This window comes from Pseudophryne corroboree, chromosome 3 (assembly GCF_028390025.1).
Source record: "Pseudophryne corroboree isolate aPseCor3 chromosome 3, aPseCor3.hap2, whole genome shotgun sequence".
Taxonomy (NCBI): domain Eukaryota; kingdom Metazoa; phylum Chordata; class Amphibia; order Anura; family Myobatrachidae; genus Pseudophryne; species Pseudophryne corroboree.
This window is the reverse complement of record NC_086446.1, coordinates 305884067-305906062: the sequence shown is the minus strand read 5'-3', so window position 1 is coordinate 305906062 and position 21996 is coordinate 305884067. Positions and strand designations below refer to the sequence as shown.

Sequence of the window (21996 nt, the reverse complement as noted above, 5' to 3'; positions counted from 1 at the left end):
CCTACAGAGCTATTCAATTGTAGCTCCATTCGGGCGCGATCGGCTGCCGGCGTCTATACTGCAGCTCATACCCTCCAGGGGTTGAAGATCTGAAATGTGTGAAAAGTGACCCGTTTGGGCACCCAAATGGCACTCTTTCTGATCGCGCCCATTACGCGGCTAAACCCAACACTAATGGGTGTGTTCAGCACGATAGGGGACATCAATTGAATATTGCCCCCTGCAATCTCCCGTCACTTTAGACGGGAGATTGGGGGCGATAACAATTTAATTCCCCCCTATATGTGTGTGTGTGTGTGTGTAAATCTGGCTGATACTAGCCAATGCCTCCCCAGCCACTGACCTCACCGCACCTCACTGATGCACAGTAGTTTGAGGACTATACTAGTCTAGAACACGATTCATGTATATTTGACAGAGCATTTGACAAAAAAAAGTGGGTCAAAGGTGAAAGAGTACATTTAAAATAATGGGTTATACTGTATATAATAATTTGCATTTGGAATTCCACAGATGAGCTTGTTTAAAAATTATGGTGTGTGCAGAGCCGGCCCTAACCAATATGATGCCCTAGGCAAGATTTTGGCTGGTGCCCCCTAGCACCACCGCTGGTTCCACCTTTGACCTTGCACCTCTTTCCCAGCACCATCACCCCTCACCCATAGCAGTCCTTATTTTGGTGTTTGTATAGGAACAGTTCGCACATTTGTCGCACAGCCCAAAAAGGGGTGTGTTTTTGCTGGCAAGGGGCATGGCCACACAATAGTAACTCAATTACGCCACACAGTACTGCAACTTTATTCACATTTGATCATGCGATAGTGTCCATAATTCATATTCCATCCCACAGTAGTATTACTTTACCTAAGAAACATTACTCCTTAAAGTAGAGCCCCTTATTCACATTACATCACACTGAATTGCTCCTTATTCACATTATACCACACCCTATTGCTCTTTATTCATATTAGACAACACAGTAGTGCCCTTTCTATATGCAACGCCACATAGTAGAGCACCTTATACACATAATGCCACACATTAGTAATGCATTTATACACATAATTCCACACAGTAATGCCCCTTACACATTATTAATGTCCTTATAAACATAATGCGCCTTACACATTATGACAACCTTTATTAATGCCCTTTTACACATAATGTCCCTTACATATATGCCGCACATTATAAATGCCCTTATACACATAATGACACACATAGTGCCCCCTACACATTTGCTGCACATTAGTGCCCCTATACACATAATGACACACATACAGTAGTATCCTGTTACACATATGCCGCACATTATTAATGCCCTTATACACATAATGACACACATAGTGCCCCTTACACATATGTTGCACATTATTAATGCATTTTTACATGACACACATAATGCTCCTTACACATATTCTGAACACTACTGCACAACCAACCCACTCACATGCACACAGCACTCACACTGCCACTAACACTGTGACCTCTGCCTCTGCTTGGATACAGATGTGTCCTCATAAATCTTGCCTGAATGCTAACGTCGGGCACCTTTTTTTATGAAAATGCATCTTATTTGCATTGCTATGTGGCTAGGATGCACAAGCAGATTCTGCTGATTAAAATGATATGCAGCTTGCCTATATATTCTGCGAGACTGTGGCTGTATCTGCATAAGAAATGCTACACACAGAATATAGGCATGCCGCATATCATTTTAATCAGCATAAGCTGCTGATGCCCCTAGGCATATCAAATGCCCTAGGCAATTGCCTAGTTTGCCTATGCTTATGGCCGGCTCTGGGTGTGTGGAAGTCTTAAGGTGGGTACACACTGGTAGATATATCTGCCGATCAAATGATCGGCAGATATATCTATGGACGGATCGGGCAGTGTGCTGTGCATACACACTGCCCGATCCGTCGGGGACTGACGTCATGAACTGGGCGGGCGTGTACACACGGCCGCCCAGTTCAGCTGTCAATCACCGCCGGCTGCCGCAGCATGTGTAAGGGCGGTCGGCCGACCGCCCGTACACACACAGCGACGCGCCAATATATCGGTAGATATATTAGCCGTCGGCTGTGCTGCGGTGCCGACGTGATACGTCTGTGAACAACGGAGTTCACAGACGTATCGCCTGTTACACACTGGCCGACGGACCCGCAATATATCGGCCTTTCAAGAGAACGGGCGATATATCGGCCAGTGTGTACCAAGTATATTTTATTTAAAAAGAAATAAATAAAAAGGAAAAAAAAAAAAAAAGAGAGAGAGAAGAGAAACAACTGTAAGAAGATCCATGGTCAGTTAAGGCAATTCTCATACATGTGACTGATTGCAACTCTGCCATTACGCTGTAGGAAGACTAGACAACGTGATCTTCTGACAAGCAGCTAACTTTCCTGTAATTGTGTCCACATCTGCTGCAAGCCTGTGCAGTGCAATGTTTGTCCCAGGTAAACAGCTTTAACTCTTGCTGCTGCTGCTAGGTTTCTGTGAGATATCAGTGATCTGCGACATCTCAGCCTGATCCTGGTGATACCCTTCCTCAGTATTCTATTCAGCAGCTAAGTAAGAAGTCGTGGCAAATTCCATATAGATTGGTATCAGTCAGTCACACACCTCTCCCTGTATGGGTCTGTAGAGACAGAGAGGGAGATAAAACTTTTCCACACAACTCAGTAGTGTACACAGCAGCGGCTCCTGTCACCTGGAGTCCTTTGCTGGGACCTGACTTTCTAAACATTACGGTAAACAGGGTACTCTCCAGTCACGTGACCCGGGTGCATGGTTCTCCTTCTGCTTTTCAAACAAATTAACAGTACAGGGAGAGAGAGAGCAGGGGAGGGAGAGAGAGCAGGGGAGGGAGGGAGAGGGCCAGTGTAGTGTGTCCGGGAGGGTCAGCTGAGCCCTGAGAGGATACACTGAGCAGCACTTTGGAACAGGGACACTGCCTGCAGCCACCCCTGGGGTGCCCTCTGTCTCATCAGGATTAACATGGCTGGACATTAAAAACTTTATTTTGCAGCAACAGCACTGTGCTCCTCGCCTGCATTAGTATGGGGATGTGCTCCAGCCTCAGGCCCAGGCTGCTGGGAGCCCATACCCTTCCCTGCACCTCTGGGGCTGGGGGTGCTGACGATCGCTGTGCTGCAGATATAGACGCTACCTCTCGGCTGCTGCGGGCAGAGATAAGGGCGAAGATGAAGGAGGATATGAAAAGGAGCAAAAGCATTGACAAGACCCTAAAAGCAGAGAAGAGAGTCTACAAGCAGATACACCGGCTGCTGCTGCTTGGTAAGTTGACACTGTGTGCAGGGTGTGTGGCAGTGACACTATACACCAGCCGGAGTTATCTATCTGCGCTACCCCATACAGCAGCAGGGCTGGTTTACAGCTGCCAGGGGTACAGTAGTCAGAGATTATCCAATATGCTTCAAGTTTGCTAACCTGAAGACTTATTATTATTATTATTATTATTATTTTATTATTATTATTATTATTATTATTATTATTATGTGTACTGTAAGATATTCGTGTATAGCTGCCTGGAAATATTATATTTATGGCCATGAGTTATTGAGTTGTGGATCATTGGATCAACCACTATTGGTCGACATGCGCTAGGTTGACACAGAGAAAAGGTCGACGAGTTTAAAAAAAACCTTTTGTTGGTATTGTTTATTCCGTAACAGCAGTGGGACCCCCAATTAGTGCACCACGTACCCTCACATGGCTTGTTTAGCTTGCCATGCTTCAGGCAAAGTTACTATTCCCAATCACAGTCCACATGGATCATAAAGTATGAAAAAGTTCCATAAATTAAAAAAATAAAAATATGAAAAACTCATATTCAACCTAACAACCACATACCCAGTGATTGCCTAGCACGGGCTGAGGCAACAGGTAGCTTTGACTCTGTAGAAGCAGGGCAGCCTCAGGGTGCCCCAAGGGATGTGGTATGTTAGGTAGATTAGACTTAGGTCGACAGTGTCTAGGTCGACCACTATTGGTCGACAGTAAGTAGGTCGACGGGGACTCTATGTCGACATGAGAAAAGATCGACATGAGGGTTTTTTTTGTGAAATTTTTTCTGCACAGTGATCGGGAACCCCAATTAGTGCACCGTGCCCCCTCGTATGGCTCGCTTCGCTCCGCTGCACTCGGCATAGGTTACCGTTTCCAATTGTAGTCCACGTGGATTGTAAAGTATGAAAAGTAAAAAAAAAAAAAAAAAGTTAAAAACTCATGTCGACCTAGAGTCCCGGTTGCCCTAGAAACCATGTCGACCTACTTACTGACCTACTTACCAATAGTGGGCGACCTAGACTGTGTCGACCTACTTACTGTCGACCTAAAGACCGGATCCCGTCCCAACTATGGGCTATTGGGTATATGATGTACAGGTATATGAACATACAGTAGGTAGGCTCACTCTGACAGAACATTCATCATTCAGTGTTTGGTGCAATTATTCAGTGGTTGTATCTGTGCTTTAATGCTATACTGCAAATTGCAACATAAATGACCAAAGAATATCAGTTACTGTCTTCTGAATATGCTGCTGCTAGACCCATAGAGCTTTAGTATTATAACTGCCATCCAGTCATATCCCACATATCTCTAGCTCACAGGTTCTCAAACCCGGTCCTCAGGACCCCACACAGTGCATGTTTTGCAGGTAACCCAGCAGGTGTACAGGTGTATTAATTATTCACGGACACATTTTAAAAGGTCCATAAGTGGCGCTAATTATTTATTTTGTGATTCTGTGAGGAGACCTGCAAAACATGTACTGTGTGAGGTCCTGAGGACCGAGTTTGAGAACCTATGCTCTAGCTTATAACATTTTTTGTGGGTGTAACAGCAGATAAAACGACTTCTGTGAGGTCATTGGGCTTGAATGTCTAGCTTGTTATTTACTGTCATCGTTTTACCACCAAGTAAAGCTTCAGATGAAACATTATTTCAGTAAATTCTCAGTGTGTGAGCCCTGATTTGGTTACTGAAGTTCGATTTGTATTGTCTGTTTTACAATATGATGAAAATGTTGCTACAGTTTTTGCAATCATACTTACAATCTTTGATGGCTTATACTCCAGTTACTGATAAGAACTGGTTGGCACACCTAGTTTGCTCTAATCCTACTATATGTTGCAAAAGCTAAAAGCAGAGTTTGATGTGTTGGAAAATGTTCTGTATAAGTGAAAGGCCTATTACTGATTCACTCTCCACTGACTCCTGCAGCTGTGGATTATAATAAAAGATGTTTGCGGTAGTAGCATGAGGCCTGCATATTAAACTTACTGTTTGAACCTAAAATAATGGGGTCCGGTTAGAGCAACAGTTGAATTGCTCTCATGGGTTCAAATATCGCCCCCATGGAGTCCAGGGAGTATGTGGCAAAATGGGATATTTACTTGCATCCAGCAATATAAGATCTGTATATGTAATGTCTAAATGTATAATGTAATGAATGATGTGAAACATGGATGCCAGCCTGTCCTCTAGGTGAACTCATAGCTACACAGATATGGGAGTAGAGGACACTTGATGTATAGTGGGGTGTCAGAGGTTAGTTTATGGCCCTTATCTAAGAAGCTATAAACTATAGTTAAAAGAGACATTACAGAAAAGGCAGGCCAGGTTAAGAAAGCTGACCTCTTGAAACTTAAGAAGACAGCTGTTTAAAAAGAAAACCCCCAAAGAAATCTGGTTTCTCACTGCTCAGGTACACAGCATTGAGAGAGTTAAGGAAAAGGAGGGTGCCGCAGCTGTGAGGGGGTTATATCTCCCCCTCTCACCCTCACTGTGTTGTTCATTTCTGAAGGAAGCAGCCAGGTGCTGGGAATGCACCATATTTCTTACATTGTGAAATCCCTCTACACAGAAGACCTACCTGCTGTTGAGTAAGTTAGGTTTCTGAAATGATCCTCCCTTTTGTTTTATTTGAAATTGTATCCTAATCTGTGTGTAGTTTTAAGTATTTCTCATAATCTTTGTAACTATTTTTTTGTAACTATAAGCTCTAATTTCTAGTTTTGGTCTGTGTTCTTATGCCCAAGGTTTCATGGTCCATGTTACGTATTTTGTGACGTATTAATAATTGTGTGTGTAGGCCGAAGCGAAGATGGCCTTGCGTTTAGTCGCTAAAATCTTCTTCTTGCTGGTGGCAGTGTCGTCTTTAAAGTAATCCAGTAGTAACGGACAGAGATTCTAGAATTGGCGTATCTGGAGAATCGACCAGTGTTTGTGACGGTAAATTTACTAAAGCTTCTAAAAATTTAAAAAGTGGTGATGTTACCCATAGCAACCAATCAAATTCTGTCAATCATATTCTAGGATGCAATAGAGAAATGATAGACAGAATCTGATTGGTTGCTATGGGCAACATCACAACTTTTCATTTTTAGAAGCTCTAGTAAATTTACCCCCAGGCCCTTGGCAGTAGCACTTCAGTCAGTCCATTGGGCACTTATCTCCTTGTTATCTCCTTGTTTGTACATTGCTATGTATGTCATCTTTGTGAGTGACCAAACTGTATAATTGGAACAAAGCGTGAAAGAACAATGAGATGGCTTCATATCTAATAAGTGAAAATCAATGCTAGCAAGTTGGGATGTCCTTGAACTTGTTTATTTGACCATGGGAATGCTTATATAGATACTATATACTTGCCTACTCTACCAGAATGTCAGGAATATTCCTGAATTTCAGGGAGTTATCCCAGACTCCTGAGAGAGTAGACCTGTTTCCCTGATCCACCTACTTCCTCAAAGAACTGTGTGGCCCAGGGACTCAGTGATGCGAATTGTGACATATAGTATTGGCCCACTCCCTTCTGCAGTGGTAGTGCATAATTGTGACATAACTCGCAATGCTACACCCCCCATGCCTCCTGTCTGGCTCCTTATTCAAGCATCTCCTAAGAAACACAGGACAGATATTGGCAATTATGTACTTTATGTAAGGTGAGATTTCACCGAATGCTATACAATTGAACAATGGACACAGATCATGATTTAGAGAAGTACGCAAATGCCGTTGCAGATGTGACATAGTATGCAGCGGCTGTGCGTAAATATGCAAATGTCACATCCGTATTTGTATGGAGACACTTACTGAAGGCGTCTCAGATCTGCTTATGGGGGGTCATTCCGAGTTGATCGCTCGCTAGCAACTTTTTGCAGGGCTGCGGTCAGGGTAAATCTCGGCAAAACTGCGCATGCGTATGCACCGCAATGCCCAGGCGTGTCGTACGGGTACAAAGAGGCTCAGTGCTAGGCGATGGATTTAACGAAGAATCCATTCGCACAGCCGATCGCAAGGTGATTGACAGAAAGAGGGCATTTTTGGGTGTCAACTGACCGTTTTCTGGGAGTGTTTGGAAAAACGCAGGCGTGTCCAAGCGTTTGCAGGGCAGGTGTCTGACGTCAATGCCGGGACCAAAAAGACTGAAGTGATTGCAGCGGCTGAGTATAAGTCCAGAGCTACTTAGAAACTGCAAAAAACTTTTTGTGCCGTCGGCTGCAAAAGCATTCGCACACTTGCAAAGCGAAAATACACTCCCCCATAGGCGGCGACTATCTGATCGCAGCACAGCAAAAAGTTGCTAGCGAGCGATCAACTCGGAATGACCCCCTATATACGAAGACGCAGGCATCGGACACACATCAGTCGATAATTGACCTTTTAAGTTACCCTATGCAGATTGGCCGGCAGCAGTAACATGCCAGAGCCATTGTAACTGCATATGGAATCACAGTTGCATTCTCTGACACTCACCTGAATCGGTCACAACACGCCTGCGCTTGAGCGGCCACACCTGTAACCTCCCACAAACGCTCCCTGCCTGTTAATCCTTACTGCGACCGCTGCCACAAGACCATCACGGTAAATGCACTGTGGCACACTTGCTCCACAGTGTACAACATTGCGGCAATCCCTGTATCAAGCCCACAGTACACGATTGAAGATCTAAGATAATGTTACAGATTACTTCTATATTTGACTTAGGGCAAGGAGAGAAGGGAAATTCTTTTTTTCTGCAGCGGGGTACACTGGGATTCCACAGGGAATACATCGGGGTGTATCTTGATCCGAGGCACCAACAGGCTAAAGCTTTGACTGTTCCCGGGATGCATTGCACCGCCTCCTCTATAACCCCGCCTCTAGGCACTGAATCTCAGTTTGTGATACCCCTTTTCCACAGTGGCTGCGACCCGTGCTACAGCCCCCTTTACCACAGCGCTCGCCAACCCGGCATATTGTGTTCAACCCGGCAAGCTACCCGGGTAGGATTCCCGGATCGCTCGATCCGGGAATTTGCAGGGGGACCCTTTTCCACAGGGGAAAAACACGGGTAAATGCGCGCACCTAGTGGAAAAGGGGTATGAGTTGGTGCCTCCAGAGCAGGTCACTAACAGGTGGGGCTGCACTAGGCAGCCCTGAAAAGAACTTTTAAGAAGACTTCAAGGGCCGCAGCACTTTCTATGTCTTTATGACATGCTGTGCTGCGGCTCCATCACCTCCCCCAGCAGTGCTACATATTCCCGCAGCCGGGTTCCCGGGTACTTGCAGTGGTGGCACACCGGTCATCAGGCACACCACCGCTGACGCTCTCCAGGATCGCGTGGCTGCACATCAGGGAGGAGGTAAGAGGTGGAACCCGCCGGTAAATTTGCGGTCCCAAGAGACGGACCGCGCCGCTGGCATGGACACTGTAGTGCACAGGGACCTCACTATATCCACCAGGGCAAGGGAACACTAGTCGGATTTACTAAAATCCGTTTGATATAGACTCCACAGTACCCGGAAGTGAGGACCAGCATAGGGGATAAGTCCCTGACCTGTAGCCCCTCCCCCAGCTCCGGGCCCCATCTACTGCTGGTGTTCCTGCCCTGGAGCTGCATTTCACGCTCCCTCACTCCCTGACAGAGATTTTTGCGCCATCTTCACTACTAGCTGGGCTGATCTCCGGGACTGCAGGGCTCTGTCTCCTCTGTAAAGCCGCCTGTCTCATCAGCGCTGTGCATTTACAGGCACTTAAGTATTCTACATGTCATTTCAGACAGTGTTAGTTAAGAACAAGTGTACTGCTATATGAATATTAAGTACAAGTATTCTGTGATATACATCCAGTATCTACTGTGCATTGTTATATCTATACTCATACATATTTATATGTAAATTTACTAGTTCAGTGCAGTTTTATTCTTTATATGTAATAACCTCTGCATTGTACATGTGACTGTGCCTGTAGCTGTTGTGTATAGGGATTCCAGTGGGATTCCATTCTCCTGTATCACATATTGCTATCACTATATTCTGTACCCTGAGGGGCTAGGTGCGTCAGGGTCCCATATATATATACTGCTAAAAAAAATAAAGGGAACACTAAAATAACACATCCTAGATCTGAATGAATGAAATATTCTTATTAAATACTTTGTTCTTTACATAGTTGAATGTGCTGACAACAAAATCACACAAAAATTATCAATAGAAATCAAATTTATTAACCCATGGAGGTCTGGATTTGGAGTCACCCTCAAAATTAAAGTGGAAAAACACACTACAGGCTGATTCAACTTTGATGTAATGTCCTTAAAACAAGTCAAAATGAGGCTCAGTAGTGTGTGTGGCCTCCACGTGCCTGTATGACCTCCTTACAACCCACACAAGTGGCTCAGGTAGTGCAGCTCATCCAGGATGGCACATCAATGCGAGCTGTGGCAAGAAGGTTTGCTGTGTCTGTCAGCGTAGTGCCTAGAGCATGGAGGCGCTACCAGGAGACAGGCCAGTACATCAGGAGACGTGGAGGAGGCCGTAGGAGGGCAACAATCCAGCAGCAGGACCGCTACCTCCGCCTTTGTGCAAGGAGGAACAGGAGGAGCACTGCCAGAGCCCTGCAAAATGACCTCCAGCAAGCCACAAATGTGCATGTGTCTACTCAAACGATCAGAAACAGACTCCATGAGGGTGGTATGAGGGCCCGACGTCCACAGGTGGGGGTTGTGCTTACAGCCCAACACCGTGCAGGACATTTGGCATTTGACAGAGAACACCAAGATTGGCAAATTCGCCACTGGCGCCCTGTGCTCTTCACAGATGAAAGCAGGTTCTCACTGAGCACAAGTGACAGACGTGACAGAGTCTGGAGACGCCAAGGAGAATGTTCTGCTGCCTGCAACATCCTCCAGCATGACCGGTTTGGTTGTGGGTCAGTAATGGTGTGGGGTGGCATTTCTTTGGGGGGGCCGCACAGCCCTACATGTGCTCGCCAGAGGTAGCCTGGCTGCCATTAGGTACCGAGATGAGATCCTAAGACCCCTTGTGTGTTTAGTCCAGGTCTGGGAGGAGATCCCTCAGGAGACCATCCGCCACCTCATCAGGAGCATGCCCAGGCATTGTAGGGAGGTCATACAGGCACGTGGAGGCCACACACACTACTGAGCCTCATTTTGACTTTTTTTAAGGACATTACATCAAAGTTGGATCAGCCTGTAGTGTATTTTTCCACTTTAATTTTGAGGGTGACTCCAAATCCAGACCTCCATGGGTTAATAAATTTGATTTCCATTGATAATTTTTGTGTGATTTTGTTGTCAGCACATTCAACTATGTAAAGAACAAAGTATTTAATAAGAATATTTTATTCATTCAGATCTAGGATGTGTTATTTTAGTGTTCCCTTTATTTTTTTGAGCAATGTATGTATATATACTGTATATATAAAATATAGTGTTACACAGAATTTACAATTTGGTATTTTTTACTGTGTGTTTCAGTCACCTCATACCGCTTAAATCCTCTGTTTTGTGTCCTGTGTTTGCTGTCACATAACATAGTTTGTTTTTTTCAGGTATTGTATTTGTCTAGCTATATTGTACTGTTACGCCCTAAGGCTACATTCCTTATAATGTCTGCCACACAGGGCGGGAAATCCGCAGACGCATCTGCATCCTGCAGTAATGGCGCAACGGATTTACCTGAGGGGGGCGGTTTTAGCTGCTTGCTCAGGCGCTGAGTGCCATACACCCAGTCAACCTGCAGTACTTGTGGCCAATCAGGACCCACCCTGGGCAGCATTCTCAAGTATGCTGAGTACAATTGTGACACGTCTTGCGCCCCCTGTGGGACCTCCAGTGCCATTGCAGCCACATATTGTCCTTGTAGTTAATCTGCCCTGGGCGGATACTCTGTCTACCCGATTACAACAATTAAATCAATCCCTGGTTAGACAAAAGTCTACCCCACGCCCCTCTGGGGCCAAGGGGTCATCTAAACGGGCAATTTCTTCCTCACAATCCACTAATATTTTGGATAATTCTTCCGATGAGGATGGGGAATATACTGATCCGTCAGACACTGATACAGTTGCTTGTGATGAGGAATCTACAACCCAGGTTGATGATCCTGACCTAGTGGAGGCTATTAAGCTAATTCTTCAAATAGATGATGACATTGAGCCTATTACTGCGTCTAAGAAACCTGATAAGTTCAAACTTCAGAAGGTTGCTAAGGTAGTCTTACCACATTCTGACCACTTAATTGACATACGTCAGGAATCCTGGTCGTCACCAGAAAATAATTTTTCCCTGTCTAAAAAGATGCTTGCTCGTTATCCTATCCCTGCGGAGTTGAGTAACAAGTGGGATACTCCACCGCCGGTGGACTCTCATTTCGCCCGTCTTGTGGTGTCATCTACTCTGCCTGTCACCACTGTCACCTCACTGAAGGAACCGACAGATAAGCGTGTGGAGGGATGCCTGAATCCATTTATTCTCTTACTGCTGCGGTACATAGACCCACTATGGCAGCCTCCTGGGCTGCGAAAGGAATTGAAGCATGGGTTCAGGCAATTGAAAATGAGCTGCCTCAGGATTTTTCTGTCACTGCCAGACAATATCTGTCTTATATTAACACAGCCTCCCACTATATTCAGGAGGCGGCCTCTGATGCAGGTGTAATGGCGGCCAAGGCATCTACTACGTCTATCCTGGCTCGTCGAATTATGTGGTTGAGGTCCTGGAAGGTGGACCTGGACTCCAAAAAGACCTTGCAGGTACTCCCTTTTAGGGGAGTTATCCTATTTGGGGAGGATCTGAACAAGATTGTAACTGACTTGACTACTGCCAAGACTGTGTGTCTCCCAAATACTAATCCTTCTGCTCCGAAGGCTAAGATTACCACCTTTCGATCCTTTCGATCTCCAGGGACAGCAAAGGGTCAGGCGTATCCGCGACAGGCTTGTGCTTCCAAAACCACTAAGCCTAAATCTAAACAATCCTGGGCCGCCCGTCAGCCTGCTTCCAAACAAGACAAGCCTGCTGTATGACGGGGCGAGCCTCTTCTTGGGGGACCCCATGGTGGGAGGCCAACTTCTGCAATTCACCCAGATCTTGCTAAAGACCACTTCGGGTGCCTGGGTGCGGGAAGTTATCTCTCACGGGTATGCAGTCTCTTTCAAGAGACGTCTCCCTCGCCAGTTTTGCACAATGGTTATCCCTGCAGGTCCGTTAAAAGCGCAAGCTCTACACTTGGTTGTACAATCCATCCTGGATACAGGAGTGATAGTGCTGGTCCCCCTGTCTCAGAGAGGCAGGTGATACTATTCGACCCTGTTTCTAGTTCTGAATCCAAATGGGTCTTTCCAGCCTATCATCAATCTCAAATCATTGAACAAGTTTGTGAGAGCATCCAAATTCAGTATGGAAACTCTGCGCTCTATAGTGCTGGCCATGGAACCCAAAGACTATATAGTATCCCTGGACATACAGGATGCTTACCTGTACATACCTATTGCCATGTCGCATCAGCAATATCTGCGGTTTGCTATTGGCAACCTACATTATCAATTCCGGGCACTGCCTTTTGGATTGGCCATGGCCCCTCGTATCTTCACCAAGGTCATGGCCGTGATGATGGCTCTTCTCCGCCGTCAGGGAATCAGGATCCTGCCATATTTGGACGACTTGCTGATCCTGGCGAACTCCCAAGAGGTTCTCCTCAGTCATCTGGAACTGACAGTCCATTTCCTACAAGCCCACGGGTGGCTCATTAACTGGAAAAAGTCCTCGCTGGTCCCTGCTCGGAGTATGGTGCACCTGGGGGCACTACTGGACACACACAGCCAATGACTGTTTTTGTCTCCACAGAAAGTCACAAGGTTCCGGTCTTCGGATCAAGGACAAGGGATCCTCAAGCAGCATTCATGGATGCACTGGCAATTCCATGGAACTTTCGGCTGCCATAAGTGTTCCCTCCAGTGTCATTTCTGCTCAGAGTACTTCGGAAGTTCAAGCAAGAAAGAGGAATACTACTTCTAGTCGCTCCAGCGTGGCCCAGACGGCATTGGTTCTCAGACCTGCAGGGTCTATCGATAGAGCGTCCTCTTCTACTTCCTCAATGCCCAGACCTCCTCGTTCAGGGTACATGTGTCTATCCGGACCTGGACAGACTGGCTTTGACGGCGTTGCTTTTGAAGCTTCACTCCTGAGGGCCAAGGGATTCTCTGAGGCGGTTATTAAAACTATGTTGAAGGCCCGCAAACTGGCTTCTGCACAGATTTATTACAGGGTCTGGAATTCTTACTTCACATGGTGTGCTGCTAAGAGTTATGATGCCTATTTGTTCAGAACTTCTAGGCTTTTGGCTTTTCTGCAACAAAGCCTAGATTTAGGCATTCCTGGCCTCCCTCAAGGTTCATATATCTGCCTTGTCGGTGTGGTTTCAGAGGAAAATTGCATCTATTCCTGATGTTCATACTTTCACTCAGGGTGTTTTACGGATTCAGCCTCCCTGTGTCCCTCCTGTGGCTCCATGGGATCTGTCTGTTGTCTTAAATTCCCTGCAAGAGTCTCCATTTGAATCTCTTGAGTCTGTGGATCTTAATGGGTATATGCAATTGCGGTCGAATTGCCGCAAATGTCGAAAAACGGGGCATTTTCGACAAAAAAAACCTGTTGAATTGGATTTGACAATGCAATACAGTACTTTTCGACAAAAAACCTGCCGTTTCAGATTCGACTTTTTGCAATTCGACATTTCTCAAATTCGACATGTCTGCAATGATAAAAATGCGGCTTTTCTACAAAAGTATATTCAATTGAAGAATGTCGATTCGACAGTCATTTCGTCAATTTCATTCCGCCTCATTTTGCTGTCATGATCTAATAAAATTTTTTAAAAACATGTTTTTTTTTGTGTGTTTTTTTGATTGCTAATACAGGTTGAGTATCCCATATCCAAATATTCCGAAATACGGACTTTTTTGAGTGAGAGTGAGATAGTGAAACCTTTGTTTTCTGATGGCTCAATGTACACAAACTTTGTTTAATACACTAAGTTATTAAAAATATTGTATTATATGACCTTCAGGCTGTGTGTATAAGGTGTATATAAAACATAAATGATTTGTGTGAATGTACACACACTTTGTTTAATGCACAAAGTTATTAAAAATATTGGCTAAAATGACCTTCAGGCTGTGTGTATAAGGTGCATATGTAACATAAATACATTCTGTGCTTAGACTTAGGTCCCATCACCATGATATCTCATTATGGTATGCAATTATTCCAAAATACGGAAAAATCCCATATCCAAAATACCTCTGGTCCCAAGCATTTTGGATAAGGGATACTCAACCTGTAGATATCTATTTATATTAGAAGGGATTATCTACTTGGTTTGTCTATTTAGAAGCCACAAGTATTATTTAATATATTTTTTAAAAGTATTTTTTTTTTTTTTTTACTGACTAAAATAATATATAGAGATCAGTGCATGTTTTTCAGTGGGAAGCTGACCTGACAGCTCAGACGCGCACAGCCAATCAGGAGAGTGCCACGACGTGGCACTCCCTCATTGGCTGAAGGGACCCTCTTTGACAGCAGTCACAGGGGGTCCCGGCAGTCGGGGAAAGGGGTCCCATGTGTAAACATGGGACCCCTTTCAGTGCGTGGATCGTGTTTTGCGGTTTTTTATTTTGCCAAGTACGTGGATTACAAACAAAGAAGAGGACCGATCTACACTGGATTGATGTTAGTATAATTTTATTTACAGGTACCCCGTGGATTCTACGTGGAGGAGACCGAGCCTTCGTGTCAACATAGGTAAGTATGTTGGTATGTTGGTGTGCATGTATGTAATAAAGTTATACTGTCACGGTGTGTGTGTGTGTGTGTACTGTTTTTATTTGGGTATTTTTTTTGTAGTAGAACTACAGGTACCAGTGGGCCCGTTCCCCCCCCCCCCCCCCCCCCCCCCCGCATGCTGGTACTTGTGGATCTCCAAGTACCAGCTTGCGGGGGAGGCTTGCTGGGACTTGTAGTTCTGCTACAAAAAAACAAATTCTTTTTTTTGACACTTGGCTATCATCTTCCCATCCGCCGCCCTTGGATGGGTGGGACAGCCTCGGGCTTCACCCCTGGCCCTTGGGTAGCTGGAGGGGGGGGGGCTTGATTTAAGGGGTCCCCACTCCTCCAGGGTGACTAGTTAGTGATTTAATGCCAGGGCCGCAGGGATCTATATAAAAGTGTCCCCTGGCTGTGGCATTATCTCTCTGACTAGTGGAGCCCGGTGCTGGTGTTAAAAATACGAGGGATCCCTACGTGTTTTGTCCCCCGTATTTTTGGCACCAGGACCGGACGCAGAGCCCGGTGCTGGTTGTTAAAATACGGGGGATCCCCTGTCATTCCCCCCCCCCCCGTATTTTTACAATCAGGACCGGCTCAAAGAGCCCGAGGCTGGTTATGCTTTTTTCAGGTTTTTTTTAACACTTTTGTGCCGTCCATGAAGTCGAATCCAGGACGCACACTATTCGTCAATTGGTCTGTTTTTCGACAGCGGGACTGTCGAATCTGTTTTTTATTGAATATGTCGAATTCGGGTCCCGGCGGCCGGGATTCGACTGTCGAATTGTGTCGAATCCAAAAACGGTCGAATGTCTTACACTTGAGGTCCTGTTTTTACTGGCTATTGCCTCTGCTAGGAGGGTGTCGGACTTAGGCGCTTTGTCCTGTCGTCCGCCCTTTCTGATTTTTCACCGTGACAGGGCAGTTCTTCGAACTCGCCCTGGTTATCTACCTAAGGTGGTTTCATCTTTTCATCTTAATCAGGAGATTGTGGTTCTGGCCTTTATCTCTTCTGGTTTGTCCTCCAAAGAGCGGTCTTTGGATGTGGTACGGGCTCTCCGTATTTAGGTAGATAGGACTGCCTCCCTCCGGAGGTCAGATACCCTTATTGTACTTTTTGGTTTTCATAAACGTGGCTGGCCTGTGAATAAGCAAACCATGGCCAGATGGTTTAGAATGGTGATTGCACAAGCCTATGCGCAGGCTGGTTTCCCAGCTCCTGCTGCTATCAAAGCACATTCTACTCGGTCTGTTGGACCTTCTTGGGCAGCCCGCCGAGGCGCCTCCGCTAAACAATTGTGCAAGGCGGCTACGTGGTCCTCAGTGAACACTTCATCAGGTTCGATTCCTTTGATACTTCCACCTCCCAGGATGCTTCCTTTGGACGCCGGGTTATTGTGCCCGCTACGGTGCGTCCCCTCCCATGAGGAACTGCTTTAGGACATCCCGATGTATTCCCTGTGGAATCCCAGTGTACCCCGCTGCAGAAAAGGAGATGTTATACTTACCATGGTTAAATCTCTTTCTGCGAGGTACACTGGATTCCACAGGGCGCCTACACTGACGCACTTCTTTGTGTTTGTATGGCATTAGCCGCTAGTCCCTTCTCCTGTCGTGAGAATGTGGTTCTGTGTGACTAACTCTACCGTCTCTTTTACCTGCTATTGCATTGGACTGGTTAACTAAACTGAGCTCCAGTGCCTGGAGGCAGGGTTATAGAGGAGGTGGTGCAGTGCATCCTGGGAACAGTCAAAGCTTTAGCCTGTTGGTGCCTCAGATCAAGATTCAACTCTACACCCAGATGTATTCCCTGTGGAATCCAGTGTACCTCATAGAAAGAGATTTAACCATGGTAAGTCTACCATAAATCTCCCTTTTTTTTTTTTTTTTTACTGCATGATCTGAAGAAATTATTCTCTTAAGGCCCGTACACACTGGCCGATATATCAGCCGTTCTCTTGAACGGCCGATATATCGCCGGTCCGTCGGCCAGTGTGTACGGCCGATACGTTTGTGAACTCCGTCGTTCACAGGCGTATCGCGTCGGCCCCGCAGCACAGCCGACAGCCAATATATCTACCGATATATTGGCGCGTCGCTGTGTGTGTACGGCGGTCGGCCGACCGCCCATACACATGCTGCGGCAGCCGGCGTTGATTCATAGGTGAACTGGGCGGACGTGTGTACTCGCCGCCGAGTTCATGACGTCAGTCCCCGACGGATCGGGCAGTGTGTATGCTCAACACACTGCCCGATCCATCCATAGATATATCTGCAGATCAATTGATCTGCAGATATATCTACTAGTGTGTATCCACCTTTAGAGGGAGAGTGATAAAGTACTAGCCATCCAGCTACTAACTGTCATTTTTCAAATACAGTCTGTAACATGGAGCTGATTGGCTGGTACTTTATCACTTCCCACTGTATCACTTTTCAAGGCCTAGTACTTGTTTTGTAATTGTGGGGGACATTTACTAAGCAGTGGTAAGAGCGGAGAAGTGAGCCAGTGGAGAAGTTGCCCATGGCAACGAATCAGCACTGAAGTAACATCTATAATTTGCATACTATAAAATTATACAGAGCTGCTGATTGGTTGATGGGGCAACTTCTCCACTGGCTCACTTCTCTGGTCTTATCACTGCTTAGTAAATGTCCTCTGGTGTACTTTCTATGTGCTTTGCTACGCAGAATATCAAGAGACTGAAAATCTGGGATCCACTCAGAATCCTGGCAGTCGAAATCCCGACGCCGGAATCCCGACACTGCTCGGAATGCCGGCCGGCATCCGGACAGAGATCACATACCCGGCGCCGGAATCTCGACCGAAAGGACCCTAAACAAGCATTTACAGGGGCAGGGCCGTCTTTTCGTATGGGCTCAATGGGCACTTGCCCAAGGGCCCCAGGAGTATAAGGGCCCTAGGCTGATAGCTGAGGGTCCCCTCTTTCCAAGGGTACCAGATTTTTGAAAATCGGCCCTGGGGAACCAGAGATATCGGACTTCAAAGCAGTGGTCCCCATCCGAGCCTGTTAATTGATCTTCCCAGCCAGATATCTCGGGTTCTGTCTGACTTAGAGTTTTTCTGGGGGTATAATCCAAAAGCTGGGACTCTCTCCTTTTAGTTGGACCCTGGCAGCTTGTCTCTACTATGCCCAGAATCAGAGATATCAGCCTTCAAGCAGCTGGTCCCTGCTCCAGCTCCACACGCCTAATATGCAGTTTTATATTTTTGTCGGTGGATTTCTTTGGCTCGTGAACTCTTATCCCCAAGTCCCCAGTACCTTTTGAAAGGAGGGACTCTCTAGTTTTTTATGCAATTCAAAGCTAAGAAATCTATATCCAGGAACTGGAGATATCTGTGGTCAAGCAAGCTGCCCTCCCACCAGAAAATGATGAATATTAAGACCACTCCACTATCCACCCCTCACCTATGTATTAAACACCCCCTACCACCCTGGAAGTCATGTACTGGGGCCCTTCATTCAGCCCAATGTCCCCTTCTACAGTTTAGTGTTCTACCTCCCGCCCCATCTGTACAGTAAAGGAGTAATTAGCAGAAATTACTGCTCCAGGTCCTACATGCTGAGCAGAACATAGAACACCCCCCTACCGCCTGCGGGACATCAAAGCTGCCGCTAATAGCTCCCCCCACCCCCACTGCTGGAGCATGGGTAGGGGCCCCAGTGCATTGCTGTGCCCAGGGGCCTACACTGCTGTTAAGATGGCCCTGTACAGGGGCTGTGCACAGGTAAGCCAGGGGGAGGGGGGCAGGTTAGGTTTAGGCTGCGGTGATGGGGGTTAGGGTTAGGCTGCGAGGGAGGTAGGGTTAGGTTTAGGCTGCGGGAAGGGGGGGTTAGGTTTAGGCACCACTGAGGAGGGATAGGTTTAGGCTGCAAAAAGGGAGGGTTCGGATAAGGAGGGAAGGTAAGTATACTTATCTAGCCCCTGTTGGGATTCTAAGCATCGGGATGCTGCAGTCGGCCTTTTGACCACTGGCATCCCGAACGCCGGCATATCGTACCAAATCCAAAAATCTCATGTGGAACCTTAGCCTTTGGCCTGTACTAGGCCAGACAATAGAGGCAGTTGCTGTGTGTGTGTGTGTGTGTGTGTGTGTGTGTGTGTGTGTGTTTGTGTGTGTGTATAAAAAAACAAGAAAAGCAATTTGTATATTGAGGACTGATAAACAAGAGTATTACTGTATTTAAATGCATGTTCTTAAAGTTTAGCAAACATGTCTTTTAAATTATTGGTCAAAAAAGTAATGTAAGTGAAAGCATCTGTACACGCGCTTTCTGTCAAGCATTGTCTTTGCGGCAACTTTAACGTTACCTGCGCCACTCTGCTGCATGGATCCGAGGACAAGGTACAAGGTTTTGTCTACACTTTTAACAGGCAGTGTTTTTCCCTTATTCCCTGCCATTGTATGAACCCTAATTTGGTTACACTAAACAACTCGACTTGCTCAAATAAACACATGACTCAAAGGCACAATGGGAACCTAAAAAAGGGAAAGTAATGTATTTTGTAATAATTACTGGAGGACATTTTATGACACAGTTTCTGGATAGGTTTCTGCCTGTTTTGCAGTATTGGCCAATGACACGGGTTGGGTATGTGTGACCGGCGGTAAGAATACCGCCTGTCACTGTACCGACAGCGAGATCCCGGCTGTGAGAATGCTGTCGGGCGGAGCCAGCGCAATGAATCCCCTTGCGATACCCTGGATTGAAAAAATGGCCCGGGATTGGCCACCCTACCCCCAACCTAGTCCCGGGCCTCTTACCCACAGTGGTTGATTTTCCCTGTCATTATCTGAGTGACAGTATGCAAGAAGAATAAAGACCAGGATCTCTTGCCTGCAGTCCAAGTCACAACTATATAGTTATATCTAAAATAATATTAAATATTTTATTTCAAGATATATTTTAATAGTTGTATTTATTAGTTGTAGTGTTTGTTAGAATAAAAATTACTCAGCAAATAATCCTTACCTAATTGGTTGGAGGCTAACTGTGAGAAAAAAAATTGTAGCCCTCCATTCAAAGTAATTTCCTTAACACCCCAGGAAACAAATATTGACGTTCCAGGGTGATGCTAAAAGTACAGACCGTGGGGGAGATTCAGTTAGCTGTGAGCTGCCGACTGTAGGCTATGCCAGAGGTTCCCAAACTGTGTGCTGTGGCTCCCTGGGGTGCCTCGGGACACTTGCAGGGGTGCCTTGGGTTGGTGGTCCAGGACCAATTCAAATTATTCATGGTCAATATAATAGGCAAAACCAGTGCTGGTGGCTGCCAGTCATAAAATATGTGGCCAAACAGAAGCAAATCTTGTCCCTCACCACACAACTGACCCTAAGGATGACATATAAACGCGATCTACTTAATGTAATATTTCTTTCTAAATTTCTCGATAAGAAATTTTTGGCCTAGGGGTGCCGTGAAGAAAATTCTGATATTCTAGGGTGCCGTGATTCAAAACAGTTTGGAAACCACTGGGCTATGCAGAGAATCTGCTTTCTACAGCTTACAATAACACAATTGTGGCATGCGTGGGCAGCCACTAGATGGCGCCCAACAGAGCAATTCAATTGTTTCTCTGTGCGGGCGCAATGGCTGAAATGCGCAAAAAGTGACCCCTTAGGGAGCCCAAATGGCACTTTTCGCAATCACGCCCAGCACTATGGTTGGGTTTAGCTGCTTTATGTGGTGAAACCCGACCTTTATGTGCACGATCAGTGCAAAAAAACTAACAAACAATTGAATTGCGCCCCGCAATTCGCCCGTCACTTTAGACAGGAGATGAAGGGCTCAAAACAATTGAATATCGCCCATAGAATTGCTGATCCGGCGTCTTCCATGCATAATTGAATCTGCCCCAATGAGTAAGCTAGTACTAGATATTTATTCTGAGCAGTCAAAGTCACAGCTTGCCATAGAAAATTGCTACTATTCAATTATGCAGGGTTACTTAGAGGACATTCAGTGTGTTCTCCAATTGGGAGGCAGAATTTGGCAGGATGTGCCAAAAGAAGGGAGGGAATGAATTTGGGCAGAAAGCAGGTACTGGGCAATAGAAAACTGTAAGCTGAGGAAGAAAGAATACTAGGGAAGAAAAAAGAAGCGTTTCAGGTAAGAGTGACATAGTGGTACACACTAAGAAGAGGAAAGGAAATCTGAGGAGGGGGTGGGGGTGATGTTTATGAAAAAATTATTACTGATGGAACGAAAAACTAGGGTGAAAAAAAGAAGCATTGGGAAGAAAAGTGTTAGTGGCCTTCCTAGTTGCCTGTGGCCCTAGAGATTTCAATTGGTAGTTTTACTATGGGTGGAGGAGCTGCTCTCTGGAAATGTACATTGAGATTTTGAGTTAATTTTGAATGTAGCTGTGAGGCTAATCTTCCTTGCTACACGGTCATCGTCTGCAGATCCACTCTGTCAGTCCCTCCATTAGTTATCAGTATTCTACCGTATACAGTATAAAATACTTTTACTTACTTACAAGGTTATTAACCAAACTACCCCAATGTATGTCTCTTTGCTTATCTCAAAATATCTCCCTACTCGACCGCTTCGCTATGCACAAGGGGGGTAATTCCAAGTTGATCGCAGCAGGAATTTTTTTAGCAGTTGGGCAAAACCATGTGCACTGCAGGGGAGGGAGGGGGGGGGGGGGGGGCAGATATAACATTTGCAGAGAGAGTTAGATTTGGGTGGGTTATTTTGTTTCTGTGCAGGGTAAATACTGGCTGCTTTATTTTTACACTGCAATTTAGATTGCAGATTGAACACACCACACCCAAATCTAACTCTTTCTGCACATGTTATATCTGCCTCCCCTGCAGTGCACA

At 45.8% G+C, this 21996-nt stretch overlaps 1 protein-coding gene across 1 annotated transcript in view; it reads left to right on the top strand.

Moving 5' to 3' along the window:
• The first annotated feature begins 2890 nt into the window (after positions 1-2890).
• GNAS (GNAS complex locus) overlaps positions 2891-21996 on the top strand; it is a 601606-nt gene continuing 582500 nt past the window's right edge. Inside the window, exon 1 of the mRNA XM_063959384.1 lies at positions 2891-3300. Coding sequence (XP_063815454.1) covers positions 3063-3300 — 238 coding nt within the window. The 5' untranslated portion in view covers positions 2891-3062. The remainder of the gene's footprint in view (positions 3301-21996) is intronic.